The 14,210-nt window shown below is 53.2% G+C and overlaps 2 protein-coding genes across 2 annotated transcripts; both read right to left on the bottom strand.

Annotated features, from left to right (window-relative positions):
• Window positions 1–226: 226 nt before the first annotated feature.
• LOC100824708 (AAA-ATPase At3g28610) lies at window positions 227–2,129 on the bottom strand. The gene is made up of 2 exons (XM_010238419.2): window positions 1,357–2,129; window positions 227–1,247 (listed from the first exon to the last, which is right to left on the bottom strand). Exons 1-2 carry the CDS (start codon window positions 1,995–1,997, stop codon window positions 317–319), a joined length of 1,572 nt encoding a protein of 523 aa, XP_010236721.1. The 5' UTR covers window positions 1,998–2,129; the 3' UTR covers window positions 227–316.
• An 8,327-nt stretch (window positions 2,130–10,456) lies between these two features.
• LOC104584227 lies at window positions 10,457–13,495 on the bottom strand. Its single transcript, XM_010238417.1, has 7 exons — window positions 13,262–13,495; window positions 13,018–13,156; window positions 12,808–12,937; window positions 12,061–12,727; window positions 11,485–11,563; window positions 11,069–11,383; window positions 10,457–10,941 (listed from the first exon to the last, which is right to left on the bottom strand). Exons 1-7 carry the CDS (start codon window positions 13,493–13,495, stop codon window positions 10,457–10,459), a joined length of 2,049 nt encoding a protein of 682 aa, XP_010236719.1.
• Window positions 13,496–14,210: the final 715 nt, after the last annotated feature.

Below are 14,210 nucleotides of genomic sequence, written 5' to 3'. Positions count from 1 at the left end.
CCGAAATATCGTTGTACGATGGTATCTTAAGTCTGAAGTCTGAACACTCACTCCGACAACAGAACACATGAAACATGATCTAGTCATACTAGAATGCATCTGCAATAAATTTATGTTTGGCTCGACAAACATGTGACTGCAGAGATTTTTTCTTTTTCGAGAAGGGACTGCAGAGTTTTCACCTTGTTTCGTTTCCCACCAGACCCTGTAAATGTGCAGAATGAACTAATGCTGCGAATTTGGAATCTTAACTCTCTGGATCTGCTACATCACGGCCTCATAACAACACTACAATAACCATCACAAAGCTCTCAAGTTAGACCTTGTTTACAATCATCTCAGCGGCGCTACAAAAGCTTTCACCAGCATCTGTTCCGTCGTCCACGGCTACTCTGTTCTGTTCTTCCTTCTCCCCAGCCTTCTTCTTGAGCTCGTCCAGCAGACGGCCGAGGCAAGCGTCCGCGTCACGGGCGCTGCGCTTGGACGTTATCAGGCACTCGGCGACGTCCGCGGGGGTGATCTCCACGGCCCGCAGCAGCTCCCTGACTGCGTCGAAGAGCGGGTGCGCGTCCACCCCGAGGTAGTTCTCCGCCAGCTTCTTGAACGCCTCGAACTCGCAGTAGGACATCTCGATGTGCATGTCCATCCGGCCGCGCCGGATCAGCGCCGGGTCGAGCTTGTCCAGATGGTTGGTGGTGAACACGATGATCCGCTCGCCGCTGTGCACCGACCACAGCCCGTCGATGAAGTTGAGCAGGCCGGACAGCGTCATGATGTTCCCCCTTTCGTCGCGCGTCTTCGTGTTCCTCATGCCGTAGGCGTCCAGGTCGCCATCACCCTGCCATCCTTGAAATGTGGTGCCGGCCGTGGCGCGGGCGCGGCTGCCGGTGAGGTCGAGGGAGCAGTCGATGTCCTCGATGACGATGATGGACCTGCCGGTGGTTTCGACGAAGAGCTTGCGGAGGTCGTTGTTGCTGTGCATGGTGGTGAGCTCGATGTCGTAGATGTCGTAGCCGAGGTAGTTGGCCATGGCGGCGATCATGGTGGTCTTGCCGGTGCCCGGCGGGCCGTGCAGCAGGTACCCGCGCTTCCACGCCTTGCCGATGCGGTGGTAGTAGTCCCCGTTGTTCCGGAAGTCGTCGAGGTCGTCCATGATCGCTCGCTTCTTGGCCGGGTCCATGGCCAGCGTGTCGAACGTGGTTGGGTGGTCGAAGTCAATGTAGCTCCACACCTCGTTTGTCCTCGAACTAAGGAAAGGAATCCACCCATGTTCGCGTTCAGATCCGCCAAATCAGAGAGACGAATAAGTAAATCAAGAACATTGACTGACTGACTGATGATTGGTTACGTTCGTACCCGTAGTTGAGGCCGTTCCTGTTGGTGTAGAGCCGGCGGCGGCGGTTGCCGAACAAGACCTCCTGGCCGCGCCGGCGGACGTGCGGCAGGTACTGGTCCACGACGAGGCTGCGGTGGCGCTCGTGGAACGTGAGGCGGCAGCAGGGCGGCCCGTGCGGCGACCCATGAAAGTGGAGCCCAGGAGCCGCAGCAGCCGTGGCCGAAGACCACCACATGGTGACGCCATTGAAGACGTCGGCCACCTCTTGCCCCTCGCGGAGGCTGAACACGAAGCCGTCGCCCTCGACGGCGCCTTCGGCGCGCAGCTGCCGCGCGTCGCGGGAGGACACGGAGCTCAGGTACGCCAGCACCTCCGTGTAGGCGTCGCTGGACTTGATCTGGCCGGCGGAGCTGGAGTAGGCGTAGTTGTCCCGCCTGGCCGCGATGTCCACGGTGACGAACGGGTCGAGGAACGGGAGCAGCCGCCGCACGCGCCGATGGAGCTGAAGGCGCCGGCAGAGGTAGCCCCTGAGGTCGCCGATCGGCGTGAAAGCTGCGGCCACCGGCGCCAGGTAGATCCACGCCGATGAACGGAGTCTGCTGAGCGCGCCCAGGGCTAGCATCTTGCCCACGCTCAGCATCTTGCTGCCGTCGCCCTGCATTTGCCGACTCTGTGTCTGCCGGCTGAGAGGCTGGCTGGGGGTGATGCAAATCGGATGGAGTGGTCGATGGACACAGGCACGGGGGCCTATGTTAACATGATCTGGCCTGTCGTCCTCTTGGTCTTGGGCTCTTCGCTCTACCAGTCACCGTCCCAAAATAAGTGACGCGGATTTGTATTGAAACGGGGTTTGTATGTTTTTTCAGAAGAAAAGAGAAATGGCATCCACTGTTAAAACTCTATGCTTCTGGGCAGTTTCGTGGTGATTCTCGTCACCGGTTTGTGTGTATAGAAATGTCGGGGATGACCACGGGTATGGTCATGACGACACATATTAGCCGAGATGACGAAGACAAAACCGGCACAGGCATGTATGCCGGCATCTTTAAGCCAAACTAATACTGAGCCGGCATACCAAGTGTATACCGGCATGACTATCTTGTCTTATGTGATTACAGGATAAGAACGAGTACCCTGATTTCGGCCACTGCCGAGATGGCTTAACGGTCTTATCCTTATCTCATGGCGCAAAGTAAAGCAAGCGTTCTCTTTATCACGGGAAAGCAGTCGCCGCTTACGTCGCGGTGCCAGACGACTGCGCAAAGAAGCACCGAAAGAGAATCAGTGACGGAAGCCGGCAGGCAACTGTTGTATTTGTTGCAGGGCGCTAGGAAAAGTAAAGTTGTCTTGTCCCCTACGGTGCCACCCGGAGGGAACCAAGGCGCGTGCCCGGCGTGGCCCTTAGAAGATAACGTTAGTCCCTGACCCACATGTCAGTGTGACATGGACGGTCCATAAATAGGAGCACTACCCCTTCCTGGAGGAAGAGATCGGTTCACTTAGACATCTAGGGTTTTCCTCTTCTGTATTCTTCTTCCTCAAGAAATACAACTTAAGGAGCGCCATTGTAAATCTTGGTATCTCGGCTTATACAGTAAAGCAGGAGTAGGAGTGTTACCTTGGCAAGAGGGCTTCAAACCTAGGTAAATCTGTATGTGCTTGTGTGCTTGTCTGCTTGTGCGTGCGTGTTTCTCTTCACGTCCTCTCTCCTCCGGTTCCTCCTTCGTCCATCGGCCCCAATATAAGCCATCCTATGGCATCTACCGTGACACCACCATGACAGTTGACACCCACCGTGGGGCGGGCAGTGGCGCTGGCTGGAGTTTTCATCCGGACGGGAAGCTTCCTCGTCACCGGAGAGCACGTGGTCTCTGTGGTCCAGAGATTCGGTTCTCTGGGCTTCATCGACAACAACGCCGAGCTTCAATAACGCGCCGCTTCCTTGCGCATGCCGCTTCATCAACTTCGGCATGCATGAGGTTTATGTCGCTACTGTCATTCCCTGCAGGTACTCAGAGCAGGTGGTGGTGGCCGAAGATCCCCCATCGTCTGCACGGTTCGCGGCCGGCATGTCGACTGCCCTGCTGATCGTGTGGAGGTCATGGTGACGGCTCACGGCGTCGATGCTGGTAAGGGCACTACGGAGAGCGGCGCAGTCTTGAGCAAATTCGGCAGAACGGCGAAGTTCCCCTTGGAGAAGCTGGACAACGTCACTTCTCAAGCCGGCACGTCGGCTCTGCCGCCAAAGCCGACTCAGCTCTAGGCCTCCATCGAACGGCTGACCGCGCCGGTGGCGTCAAACGCTAACTCGGCCCAGCTGCAGACGGAGTTAGAGTTGGAGCGCGAAAAGCTGCTGAAGGAGGCCGTCGATGTGGCTCGCGCTCGGCAAGAACTTGAATATTTCGCTCCGTGAGTATAACAAAGCCCATGGTCTCAATTCTACCGCATTGACTAACCCTAGCTGAGTTGAGGAAGTGCGTAACCGTGGCAAGAACTTGAACGCCGAGATAGTCAGAGATGGCAGAGGGGTGCCCGCGGTGTCGGCAAGTTTCGCCTTGGCACTGAAGCCGAAATACAACACCCCTGTCAAGAATCTCAGGGCCGCCGAGGCTGCGGCCGAGGAGTTGCCGAATCTCACAAGAGAGGCACTCCGACTGCAGCAGTTGCACATGAAGGAGCTGCTCCGCACAACTAACGAGCAGAATGAGACATACATGAGATTGCACGGCAAGCCCGGTGCATCTCAAGTCATTTACTCGGCAGCAGGTGCTGATGGCCGGGTTGACAAGCAAGCGTCCTCGCCTGGTGGCAAACGGGACAAGAGTGTCAACTCAGGCCGAGATAAGCGCCTAGAGCATTATGACCCGGTTCTGGCCGAGATGCAAATGGTCAGGAGAGTCGAAGACAGCCAGAGTGGCCTGCGTCTCGGCAACAATCGCCGAGATCAGCAAGAGCGTCACTCGGCTGGTCATGGACACCAACCTTGGGGTCCGGCACCCAATACTGCTGCAGGTTAGCAGGGTGTCGGGCGCAACCCCCTGTATTGAGGTGAAGATCGTCGGCAAGACCATTAGGATGACGGGTACTCGGTCATGGGTGGTGAAGGTTATCTCAGACGAGAACGCGATAATCTCGGCCCGCTCGGAGCCCGAGTTGGGAACAGACAAGTATCGCCGCTGGATGCCCGGCATCGGCTCGACAGAATCTATTTGTCGGAGCTTCTGGAAGAGCAAGGCCCTCCGGGACCGCGTTGTTTCGCGCACCGGATCATGAGGGAGACACCAGCCCAAGGTTTCCAGCTACCCAGGGGTACAAGAACATATGACGGCAGTACAAAGCTGGAAGATTGGCTAGAAGACTATGTCACTTCGGTGCATGTGGCCGACGACAATCGCCGATGGGCAGTACGTTATGTACCCCAGTTGCTGGTAGGGCCGGCAAGGATATGGCTGAACAATTTGCCGGAAGGCAGCATAAATTGCTGGATAGACTTTGAGGAAGCTTTCATCAGCAATTTCACAAGTACTTACAAGACGCCAAATCGCCCTCAGCAGTTGTCCATGTGCAAGCAAAGAGACAACGAGACTGACCGGGATTACCTGACAAGATGGAACAACCTCCGCAATTACTGTGAAGGGATAGTGGAGTCGTAGGCCATAGCGTGGTTTGCCCAAGGATGCCAGCATGGCAGCATGTTGTGGCAAAAGTTGTAAAGAGAAATGCCAGCAACTCTGTCTGAAATGATCAAGATCGCCAACATGTATGCGCGGTGATCCGACTTAGCCATCGCTGATGCCGGCAGAACCGCAAAGGGAGCAGCCGACATACATCCCTGCCAGAGCATTCCGGAGGAATGATCATCAAGACCACATCAACAAGAGAAGGGATGACAGGCCGGATTACTGGTACGGGCCAGCCCACGTTGCTGCTATTCAGGATCAACCTGATGCCGGCTCTAGCCAGCGTCAAAAGACTGGAAATCAGCAGTGGGTCAAGATGGGAGAGCAAAAGAAGCCTTGGCAAGATAATCAGAAGTATATGTTCGAGGTGATGCTGGATCAGCCTTGTCGTTTTCAACGACTAATCCCAGCAAACCGCGAATCACACAACTCGGCAATGCAGCTGGATGCAGTGGGCCGAGAAGGGTGAGGCAAGTCGGCTGCCTCCTCCTCCACCGCTCACAGGCGCTAACGCCCAGATCCAGGGACCCCCTCTGGTAAACAATGCTGTCAATCAGGTGGAAGACCAAGGTATCCCGCAATACGCCGGAAGAAACGAGTACAAGGAGCATCACCAGAGCTACATGATTTTCATCACAGAGCCGACAGACAAGCAGAGTCAACGCAGGCGAGAGATGGAAGTAAATGCTGTGATGCCGGCAGTTCCGAAGTTTATGTACTGGTCGGAACAGGAGCTTACCTGGAATCGGGCAGATCATCCCAAGGTTATGCCAAATCCTGGTGGATATGCTCTGGTGGTTGACCCGACACTCATCGGGCCCGACATTAACGTCAAGTTCACTCGGGTTCTCATTGATAATGGGAGCAGCATAAACATCATGTAGGGACACGATGCTCAAGCTCGGCATTACTGATAATATGATTGAGCCTAGCCGTACTACCTTTCACGGTATCGTGCCGGGAGTGTCTTGTGCCCCGGTAGGCAAGATTCGAGTCGACGTCTTATTCGGCACCAGGGAGAATTGTCGGACCGAGAACCTGGTGTTCGAAGTGGTGGACCTTAGCAGTCCGTACCATGCGCTACTTGGTAGACCGGCACTGGCCAAATTCATGGCGACTACCCACATAGGCTATCTGAAGATGAAGATGCCGGGGCCAAATGGTACCATAACCATTACTGACAACTACAAGCGTTCAATGGAGTGCGCGGCCGCATGGTCCGCTTTGGCCGAGTCACTGGTCATCGCTGGCGAGAAGAAAAAGTCCCCATGGGAGTGTGGCTTTTCAGGCAGCTAAGGAGATGAAGAAGATATAGGTCGACAGTGAATTTCCAGACCACACCGTCATCATTAGTGCCGGCCTGGGTGATAAATAGGAAGGCGAGCTCACCAGCTTCCTCCGCGAGCATCGGGACATCTTCGCACGGTCAAATCAGGACCTGCCGGGTGTGCCGAGGGAGCTGGCTGAGCACTCATTACATGTCAGACCAGACGCAAGACCGGTGAAGCAGCCCCTTCGACGCTTCACCGACGACAGAAGGAAAATCATATCGGAAGAGATATCCCGGCTTATAGCTGCCGGCTTTATCATGGAAGTATTGCATCCTGACTGGCTGGCAAACCCGGTCATGGTCGAGAAGAAGAAGACGACCCAACTGCTGGCAAGGTGTGGCGCATGTGTATCGACTACACCAGCCTGAACAAGGCATGTCCCAAAGATCCTTTTCCGTTACCTCAGATCGATCAAGTGATTGACTCCACTGCCGGGTGTGAGTTGCTGGCTTTTGTAGACGCGTACTCTGGTTTTCACCAGATACCGTTGAACCCTAATGATCAAATAAAGACATCATTTATCACCCCGTTCGGGGCTTATTGCTATCGCACTATGCCGTTTGGTTTGAGAAATGCAGGAGCTACTTATCAAAGATGCATGCAGAAATGCTTGCATGATCAACTCGGCAAAAATGTGCAGGTATATGTCGACGATGTCATCATAAAGACCAAAGCAAGTGCCACGCTGTTGGATGATATCCATGAAACATTCACAAATCTGAGGAGATTCCGAATGAAGCTAAACCCTGCCAAATGCACGTTTGGTGTGCCGGCTGGGAAGCTACTCGGGTTCCTGGTATCAAGCCGAGGTATAGAAACGAACCATGTGAAAATCGCGGCCATTGTGAGAATAAAGCTGCCAAAATGTCTCAAAGACGTGCAGAAATTCACTGGATGCCTAGCATCGCTAAGTCGTTTCGTTAGTCGGCTAGGTGAGAAGGCAATGCCCTTATACTAGCTGATGAAGAAAACCGACAAATTTGTGTGGACGCAACAGGCAGAAGTAGCCTTTCAAGAGCTGAAGAAGATGATTGCTACGGTGCCGTATTAGCTTCGCCGATGGAAAAAGAGCCGATGTTGTTGTACATGGGAGCAACAAACCGAGTCGTTAGCGCAGTCATAGTGGTGGAAAGAGATGAAGACGGCAAATCGGTGTAGAGGCCTGTATATTAGCTGAGCGAGGTATTATCGTCATCTAAGCAGAATTATCCTCATTATCAGAAGATGGAATACGGCGTGTATATGGAGGCAAAGAAGCTGAAGCATTATTTTGATGCGCATCAAATCCGGGTTATATGTGCGGCGCCCATCTCGGAAATCATGAGCAATAAAGACGCAAGCGGCCGGATTGCAAAAGGGCTATCGAGTTAGCACCCTACAGCTGCAATACGACAGATAAGATGCCATAAAATCTCAGGCTCTCGCGGATTTCCTGGTAGACTGGGCCGAGATAGGATATGAGCCACCACCGCCTGGAACTAGCTACTGGAAGATGCATTTTGACGGCTCCAAAATGAAAAGTGGGCTTGGTGCCGGCATAGTCTTAACTTCGCCTAAGCGCGACCAACTTAAGTATGTGCTGCAAATTCGCTTTGCGGCATCCAACAATGTCGCCGAGTATGAGGCACTTGTGCACGGACTAAAGATGGCAAAAGAAATTGGAGTTCGTCGGATTCAATGCTTTGGCGACTCGGACTTGGTTGTCCAGCAAGCTTCCGGCAATCGGAATGCATTGGATGCCAATATGGCACTTTACCGTTTTCATGTTCAGAAGATCAGTGGTCACTTCGAAGGGTGCGAATTCCATCATATACCGCAGGCGGAGAATGAGGCAGCCGACACGCTGTCGAAGCTCGGCTCAACGCGACAAGCCATCCCGGCTGGTGTGGCATTGGAGCATTTACGCAAACCATGCGTCAAGCCATCACCAGAATCGGAGTCGATCTTTATCCCGGCAAACTCAGAAGCTGACATTACCCCATTGACATTGATGGTGGCAGCGGTTCCGATAACCCGGGAACTGAGCGCCCTAACTCAGCGGAAGCACTGACGGTCGAGCCAATGGAGATAGACGAACCAGACGAGCCGGCTTTTGCTACTCGCCCCGTGCCGGCTTGGGCACAACCGATGATGTCTTATCTCAATGATGGAAGTCTCCCGGAAGAGGAAGTGTCGGCAAGGCAAATTCAGAGAAGTGCAAAGGCGTACACTATCATCAATGGCAAGCTATACAAGAGAAGTGTTACTAACTTCTTGCAACGATGCGTCGAGCCGGCAGAAGAGCAAGAGATACTCCGGGATATTCATCAGGGAGAGTGCGGTCACCATGCATCTTCAAGGACATTAGTGGGCAAGGCATTCCGGCAAGGTTTCTACTGGCCGAGTGCGCTACAGGAAACAGAAGTCATGGTCCGAAATTGCAACGGTTGCCAGAGATATGCCAGCAAGATTCACATGCCGGCATCCGAGCTCAAGACTTTCCAATCACTTGGCCATTTGCTGTTTGGTGTTTGGACATGGGGGGACCTTTCAAGCGGGCGCGAGGAGGCATGACGCATATCTTGGTCATGGTTGACAAGTTCACCAAATGGATCGAAGTGAAGCCGATACGAAAGTGTGACGGCAAGACTGCAGTGTCATTCTTGAAAGACATCGTCTTGAGGTATGATTACCCGCACGGTGTCATCACGGATAACGGAACGAACTTCGCGGAATGACCTTTTGCGCGATTTTGCGTGGAAAAGAAAATCCGGCTAGACATTGCCTCCGTGGCACATTCTCAGTCCAACGGACAAGTTGAGAGAGCAAACGGCATGGTTCTAGTCGGCATAAAACCTCAGTTGATTGAGCCATTGGACCGCACTCTAGGATGCTGGTTAGATGAACTCCCAGCTGTGCTATGGAGTCTCAGGACAACTCCAAATCGCTCTATCGGCTACACGCCATTTTTCCTCATATACGGAGCGGAAGCTGTCTTACCAGCCGACATTGAACATGACTCTCCGCGAGTGACCATGTATACGCAAGACGAGGTAAAAGAGGCCCGAGAAAATGATGTCGACCTGCTCAAAGAAGCACCGGATTTGGCTCTATCTCGGTCGGCCATCTATCAGCAACACATAAGGCGTTATCACAGTCAGAGGGTAAACCCGCGAGTATTCCGGGAAGGAGACCTCGTGCTCCGACTTATGCAGTGCACAACCGGCATGCATAAACTGTCACCCCCATGGGAAGGACCCTTCATCGTGAGCAAAGCGCTACACAACGATTCCTACTATCTTATAGATGCGCAGGATCCCAAAGCAAACAGGATGAACAGGTCAGGCGAGGAGACCAAGAGGCCATGGAATGTAGCTTTGCTTCGTCCGTTCTATACTTGAGAGATGAGTATTTGTATCATTTTTTTCCTTTATGTTCAATGTTTCAAGACAATGAAATTACCCGCTAGGTTATCAAAAGGAACTCGGGGACTTCCATGCTATTTAAGTGTTGTATTGCAATTATCATTTCGTATGTCGGCATGGCTTAGTTGTGTAATCTTATGTCGGTTGAGTAGTGTGTCGGTATTAAAAATCCCCTCTATGACTTCGCTGCCGTCCGCAACCCGGCTTCATGGCAAGCTAGAGATTGGGTACGAGATAACTGAACACATGAAAAGTGATTGCGGAAACAAACAAAAAAGCGAGCCGAGATGCGCGTTGTTTTACTTAATCCGGCATTTCATTCCTGTCTTGAGTATTTCCAAGCGAATTTGTTGAGTTTAATTTTTTGAAAGGGTTGTTCTATGACTTCGCGATTCATACGTCGAATGCCGACAAGGCAGACAAAAGAACCGAAGTCATAAAATTTCACTAACAGAAAAGGTAAAATCGGGGACTCGGTTGGGAACTAGGTAATTAAAAGACTTAATTAAATTGAAAGTATGGTGCTTCACAAACAAAAATGTTATAACTCGGTTACATCTGCACCCGGCATCCCGGGGATCTGATAGTCTTAAAGTATTTTTTCTAACATGCCTAAGAAGAAACGGAAGGATTGTTGGCGCCGGAACTCGGCGCATCCGTTGCAGTGGAAGCCGACACGACGACGATCTCTTCGTCGACTGCCTCCTAGTCTTCTTCCTCGGCCATCTCGGCATCTGCCTCTGAAATCGGGCCCTCCACAAATTTATGCAAATCGGCATATTGGATAAAGGAGTAGGCCCGCTCCTGCTGCTTCGCTATGAGTTCTGGATCTGAGAGGAAGGGGGAGCCGACTCGCATCGATTGCAGCACATCCAGGTTAATGTCGTCGTACCAAGAGAGTACGAACGACAACGCCTCGTCGGCGCCGACATGAGCGGCTGACTCCCGCCATTCATTCAGCCGGTCCTCCACCTCCAGAAGGCGCTTGGCCAGTTCTAGGATGCCGGTTGGAGCTTCTTCTCCCGGCCACAATGCTCGGAAGGCCCGGATGCCGACATTGAGCATATTCACCCCGAAGGACTTCAGAGGCTTTATCCGGCTCACAATGCTAACCAAGTAATCCTTCAAGTCATATTCAAAGGGTGCTGCCTCGGCTGGATCCCTCCTTTTGCGGGCCTTGATCACGGCAGCTTGGGCAGTCTCAACAGATTGTGGGAAATTTTTTGACAAAGGGAAACAAATAGTAATGAGTCTCGGCACCCTATTGCTACTTTCGGACAAGTGATCAGAGGAAGAGATTTGACAAGGGCAACTTACTAGTCAGCATTGTGTCGATTTTGATGAGGTCACGCCGGCACACGCTGAGTAGGCATGCGTTCTCGGCCTTCTCCTTCTCGGCAGTACTGGCGCGGGTCTCGACCTCGGCGATGAGATCCTTGGATTTCTGCACTTCGCCTTCTACGCGGATTTTCTCGTCAGCTTGGGCGGAGAGAGCCAAGATCAGTTGACCTACCTCGGTCTTATGCGCCTCCGCTTGAGCTTTGAGCTGCGCCTTCAGCCGGGCCACTTCGTCCCGGTGCTGCTCTTCCAGCCGAGTCTTCTCATCTGGTTGGCAGAAGTATGTTACAGAAACTTGAGTTTAAAATAGATAAGACCCAGGATAAGGACAAGCTTATACCTTGTACTTTGGCGACACGCTTCAAGAGTTCAGATATTTGAGCATTGTCCCCGACTGGCCTTGTGCTCCGCTGTCAGCTTCTTGTGCTTCGCCAGCAGGACCTTAAAGATGGAAGTGCGCTTGTTCATGCAGGTCTGCAAGATAGTAATCAACAATTAGTTCTATTGCAGTAGGAAGTCAATAGTCATCAGCTTCAGGCCGACTATTCTAAACCCGGTCTGAATCTCGGGGAATAAGTGTTTGAAGTTTTTAAGTTTCAGGCCGACTATTCTAAACCCGGCCTGAATCTCGGGGAATAAATGTTTGAAGTTTTTAAGTTTTAGGCCGACTATTCTAAACCGGCCTGAATCTCGGGGAATAAGTGTTTGAAGTTGTTAAGCTTCAGCCGACTATTCTAAAACCCGGCCTGAATTTCGAGGAATAAGTATTTGAAATTTTTAAGCTTCAGGCCGACTATTCTAAACCCGCCCTGAATCTCGGGGAATGGTGTTTGAAGTTATTAGGTGTTGCAGAGTGTTTGAAGTTTTCTAAGATAAGCTTCAGGCCGACTAATTCTTACTCGCCCTAAACCTCGGGGACTAGGAGTATGAACTAGAAGAAGAGTAAAAAACTTCAAGAGAATTTTTCGTACCTCTGCAGCTCGGCTGGACTCAAACAAGGCGACCTTCGCCTGAAACATCCAGGCTGATACAGACTCCGGAGTCGCCACAGGTGCGGGCCCCACCAGAGGGCTCTGCTGCGCTATCTGGAGGCTGCCGGAGGTCACCTCATAGCTGTCGGAGCTGTTCCAGTCCATTACGAACTGGTCCAGCGACCCCCAGCTGTGCCCGTTGGTCGTCCTAAGGGGAACTCCCTGGTTACCACGGGCACCCTGCGAGCTGGAAGAACTTAGAGGCGCTTGTCCCGCCGGGATAGCGGAGCTCCTAGTTTTCCTGGCTTGTGCAGCCGCCAGTTGAGTAGCTTGCAGCTGCGGTGGCGGTGATGGCTCTGTCGTTGTAGTCTGCGGTCCTTGGGGTCCTTTGGGCTCTGTGGCCGGCTGCTGAGGAGTCTCCGTGACCGGAGGCTCCGTTTTTGTCTCTGTTGCCGCCGATGAAGGAGCAGTCCCGACTGCGGACGTCCCGGCTTGTGCAATGCTCGAAGCATCGATGCTCGGGCTGACATCCTGGACGGGGGATGTCGGATCCGCAGTAGTCTCGGCCTCTCCCGTGGCCTGAGTTGCGGGCTCAGCACGAGGAGATGGAGCTGCCGGGATCTCAGACGCAATACACGTCTGAGATTGGATGGCCGTCAAAGCCACCCTGCAGGAATGAGAGTTGGTTATTTGCATGATAGCTCAGAAGAAAACCGACATCAAGAATTAAGATGTCGTAAGTCTTACCCAACAGTCATGGGCTTCGGCTTTGGTCCACGAGAGGCGACTTTCTTCCGCTTCATGGTTCTCGGAAGGTCCTTCTCGGCAGTGCGTGCTGGACCCGATGCCTCAGCAGCGACGGGATCGTCCGAGTCAGCTGTCCCCGGATTAATGCAAAAGTCAGCATTTTAATGATAGGTGTTATAATGACTATGAGAGGATGTCGGGAGTTATTACCTTCGGTGCGACGGGGGCTGGCATGAGCAATCGGCATGTGATCCTCTGAGTCCGGATCTTCATGGTCGATGGTCGTTCGTTGGCTCCCAAAGTGTTTATCCGGGGACTTCCTGTCTTCGTTGCGCTGAAGGGTGAACCTCTGTGTAAAAGAATCAAGTTGCGCCGAGATAAGTCTTTGTCAAAGGAAAGCCGGCGTAACCATATGCCGGATGAGAACAGAAGACATGAATTTACGAAAACTCACTGGGGGCGGACGGTGCTTCCGGCTGTATGCCGGCATACCCCATTCCCAGCGCTCCGGCATACTCGTCTTCGCGATCGCCTTGACCCGGCGCCGGACTGCAGCCTGATCAAGCCGGACGGTGGACACCCGGTTTGGGTCAAACTGACCACCGTAAAAGCACATCTTGTGTGTCCGGCGTTGGAGTAGGCACAACCGCCGGTACACGAAGGTGGCTAAGAAATCGTCGGCCGTCATCTGCTCTGCCTTGAGTTCGAGGATGCCGGCATGGACCTCATTGATCTTAGGAAGGCTGTCGTTCCGATCATACTTTCAGTTTTTCTTCTCCTCCGGAGGGCCGACTACGAATCCCGGCAAGTTGATCTTGTCGGTGTCGGAAGAGTTCTTGACGTAGAAGAAGGTCTCGAGCCACTTTTTGCAGGACTCAAGACCCTGGATCCTAGAGAAGGCCGAACCCCGACGGGGTATGACGGTGGCGGCGCCGCACTGGGTCATAGGCTTGGCGGCGCCGGGATTCTTTTTATCGGGAAGAACTTGGGGCCGGAACATAAAATATTTGGCCCACAAGTCGACGGAAGGCCAGAGGCCGAGGTAGGCCTCACAACAAGTGACAAACGCCGAGAGAGTGAGGATGGCGTTTGCCGGAAGGTAGTGTAGCAGAAGGCCGAAAAAGTCTAAATTTTTTCTAGTGAAATCACTAGCCGGCAGAGCAAAGCCACGTTCAAAGTGAGCGAGGAAAACGACATGCTCACCAGACTCGGGTGCCGGCACGATCTCGTCGCCGGGAATCCGGCACTCCACATCTTCTGGGATCCGCCTGGAGTGGCGGAGCCACTCGATGTCTTCCAGCGAGATGTCAGAACCTTCCCAGCCTGCTCGCTCCGAGCCCGTCTCCTCCTCAGGGTGCTGAGTAGCGGGGTCGACGGCGGCAGCGGCGCGGGACGAAGAGGCC

Source organism: Brachypodium distachyon, chromosome 3, assembly GCF_000005505.3.
Source record: "Brachypodium distachyon strain Bd21 chromosome 3, Brachypodium_distachyon_v3.0, whole genome shotgun sequence".
Lineage (NCBI taxonomy): Eukaryota > Viridiplantae > Streptophyta > Magnoliopsida > Poales > Poaceae > Brachypodium > Brachypodium distachyon.
The sequence above is the reverse complement of the archived record's forward strand: the minus strand, read 5'-3'. Positions and strand labels throughout refer to the sequence as shown.

Excerpts from the sequence above, each read along its gene's own strand:
- LOC100824708 (XM_010238419.2), bottom strand. The coding sequence starts at position 1,997 with ATGCAGGGCGACGGCAGCAAGATGCTGAGCGTGGGCAAGATGCTAGCC. Across the intron at positions 1,248-1,356 it reads AGGAACGGCCTCAACTACGG|TTCGAGGACAAACGAGGTGT; the intron begins GTACGAACGTAA and ends TCCTTTCCTTAG.
- LOC104584227 (XM_010238417.1), bottom strand. The coding sequence starts at position 13,495 with ATGACGGCCGACGATTTCTTAGCCACCTTCGTGTACCGGCGGTTGTGC. Across the intron at positions 11,384-11,484 it reads GACAGCGGAGCACAAGGCCA|TTTCTGTAACATACTTCTGC; the intron begins GTCGGGGACAAT and ends TTTAAACTCAAG. Across the intron at positions 10,942-11,068 it reads AATCGACACAATGCTGACTA|CTGCCGTGATCAAGGCCCGC; the intron begins GTAAGTTGCCCT and ends AGACTGCCCAAG.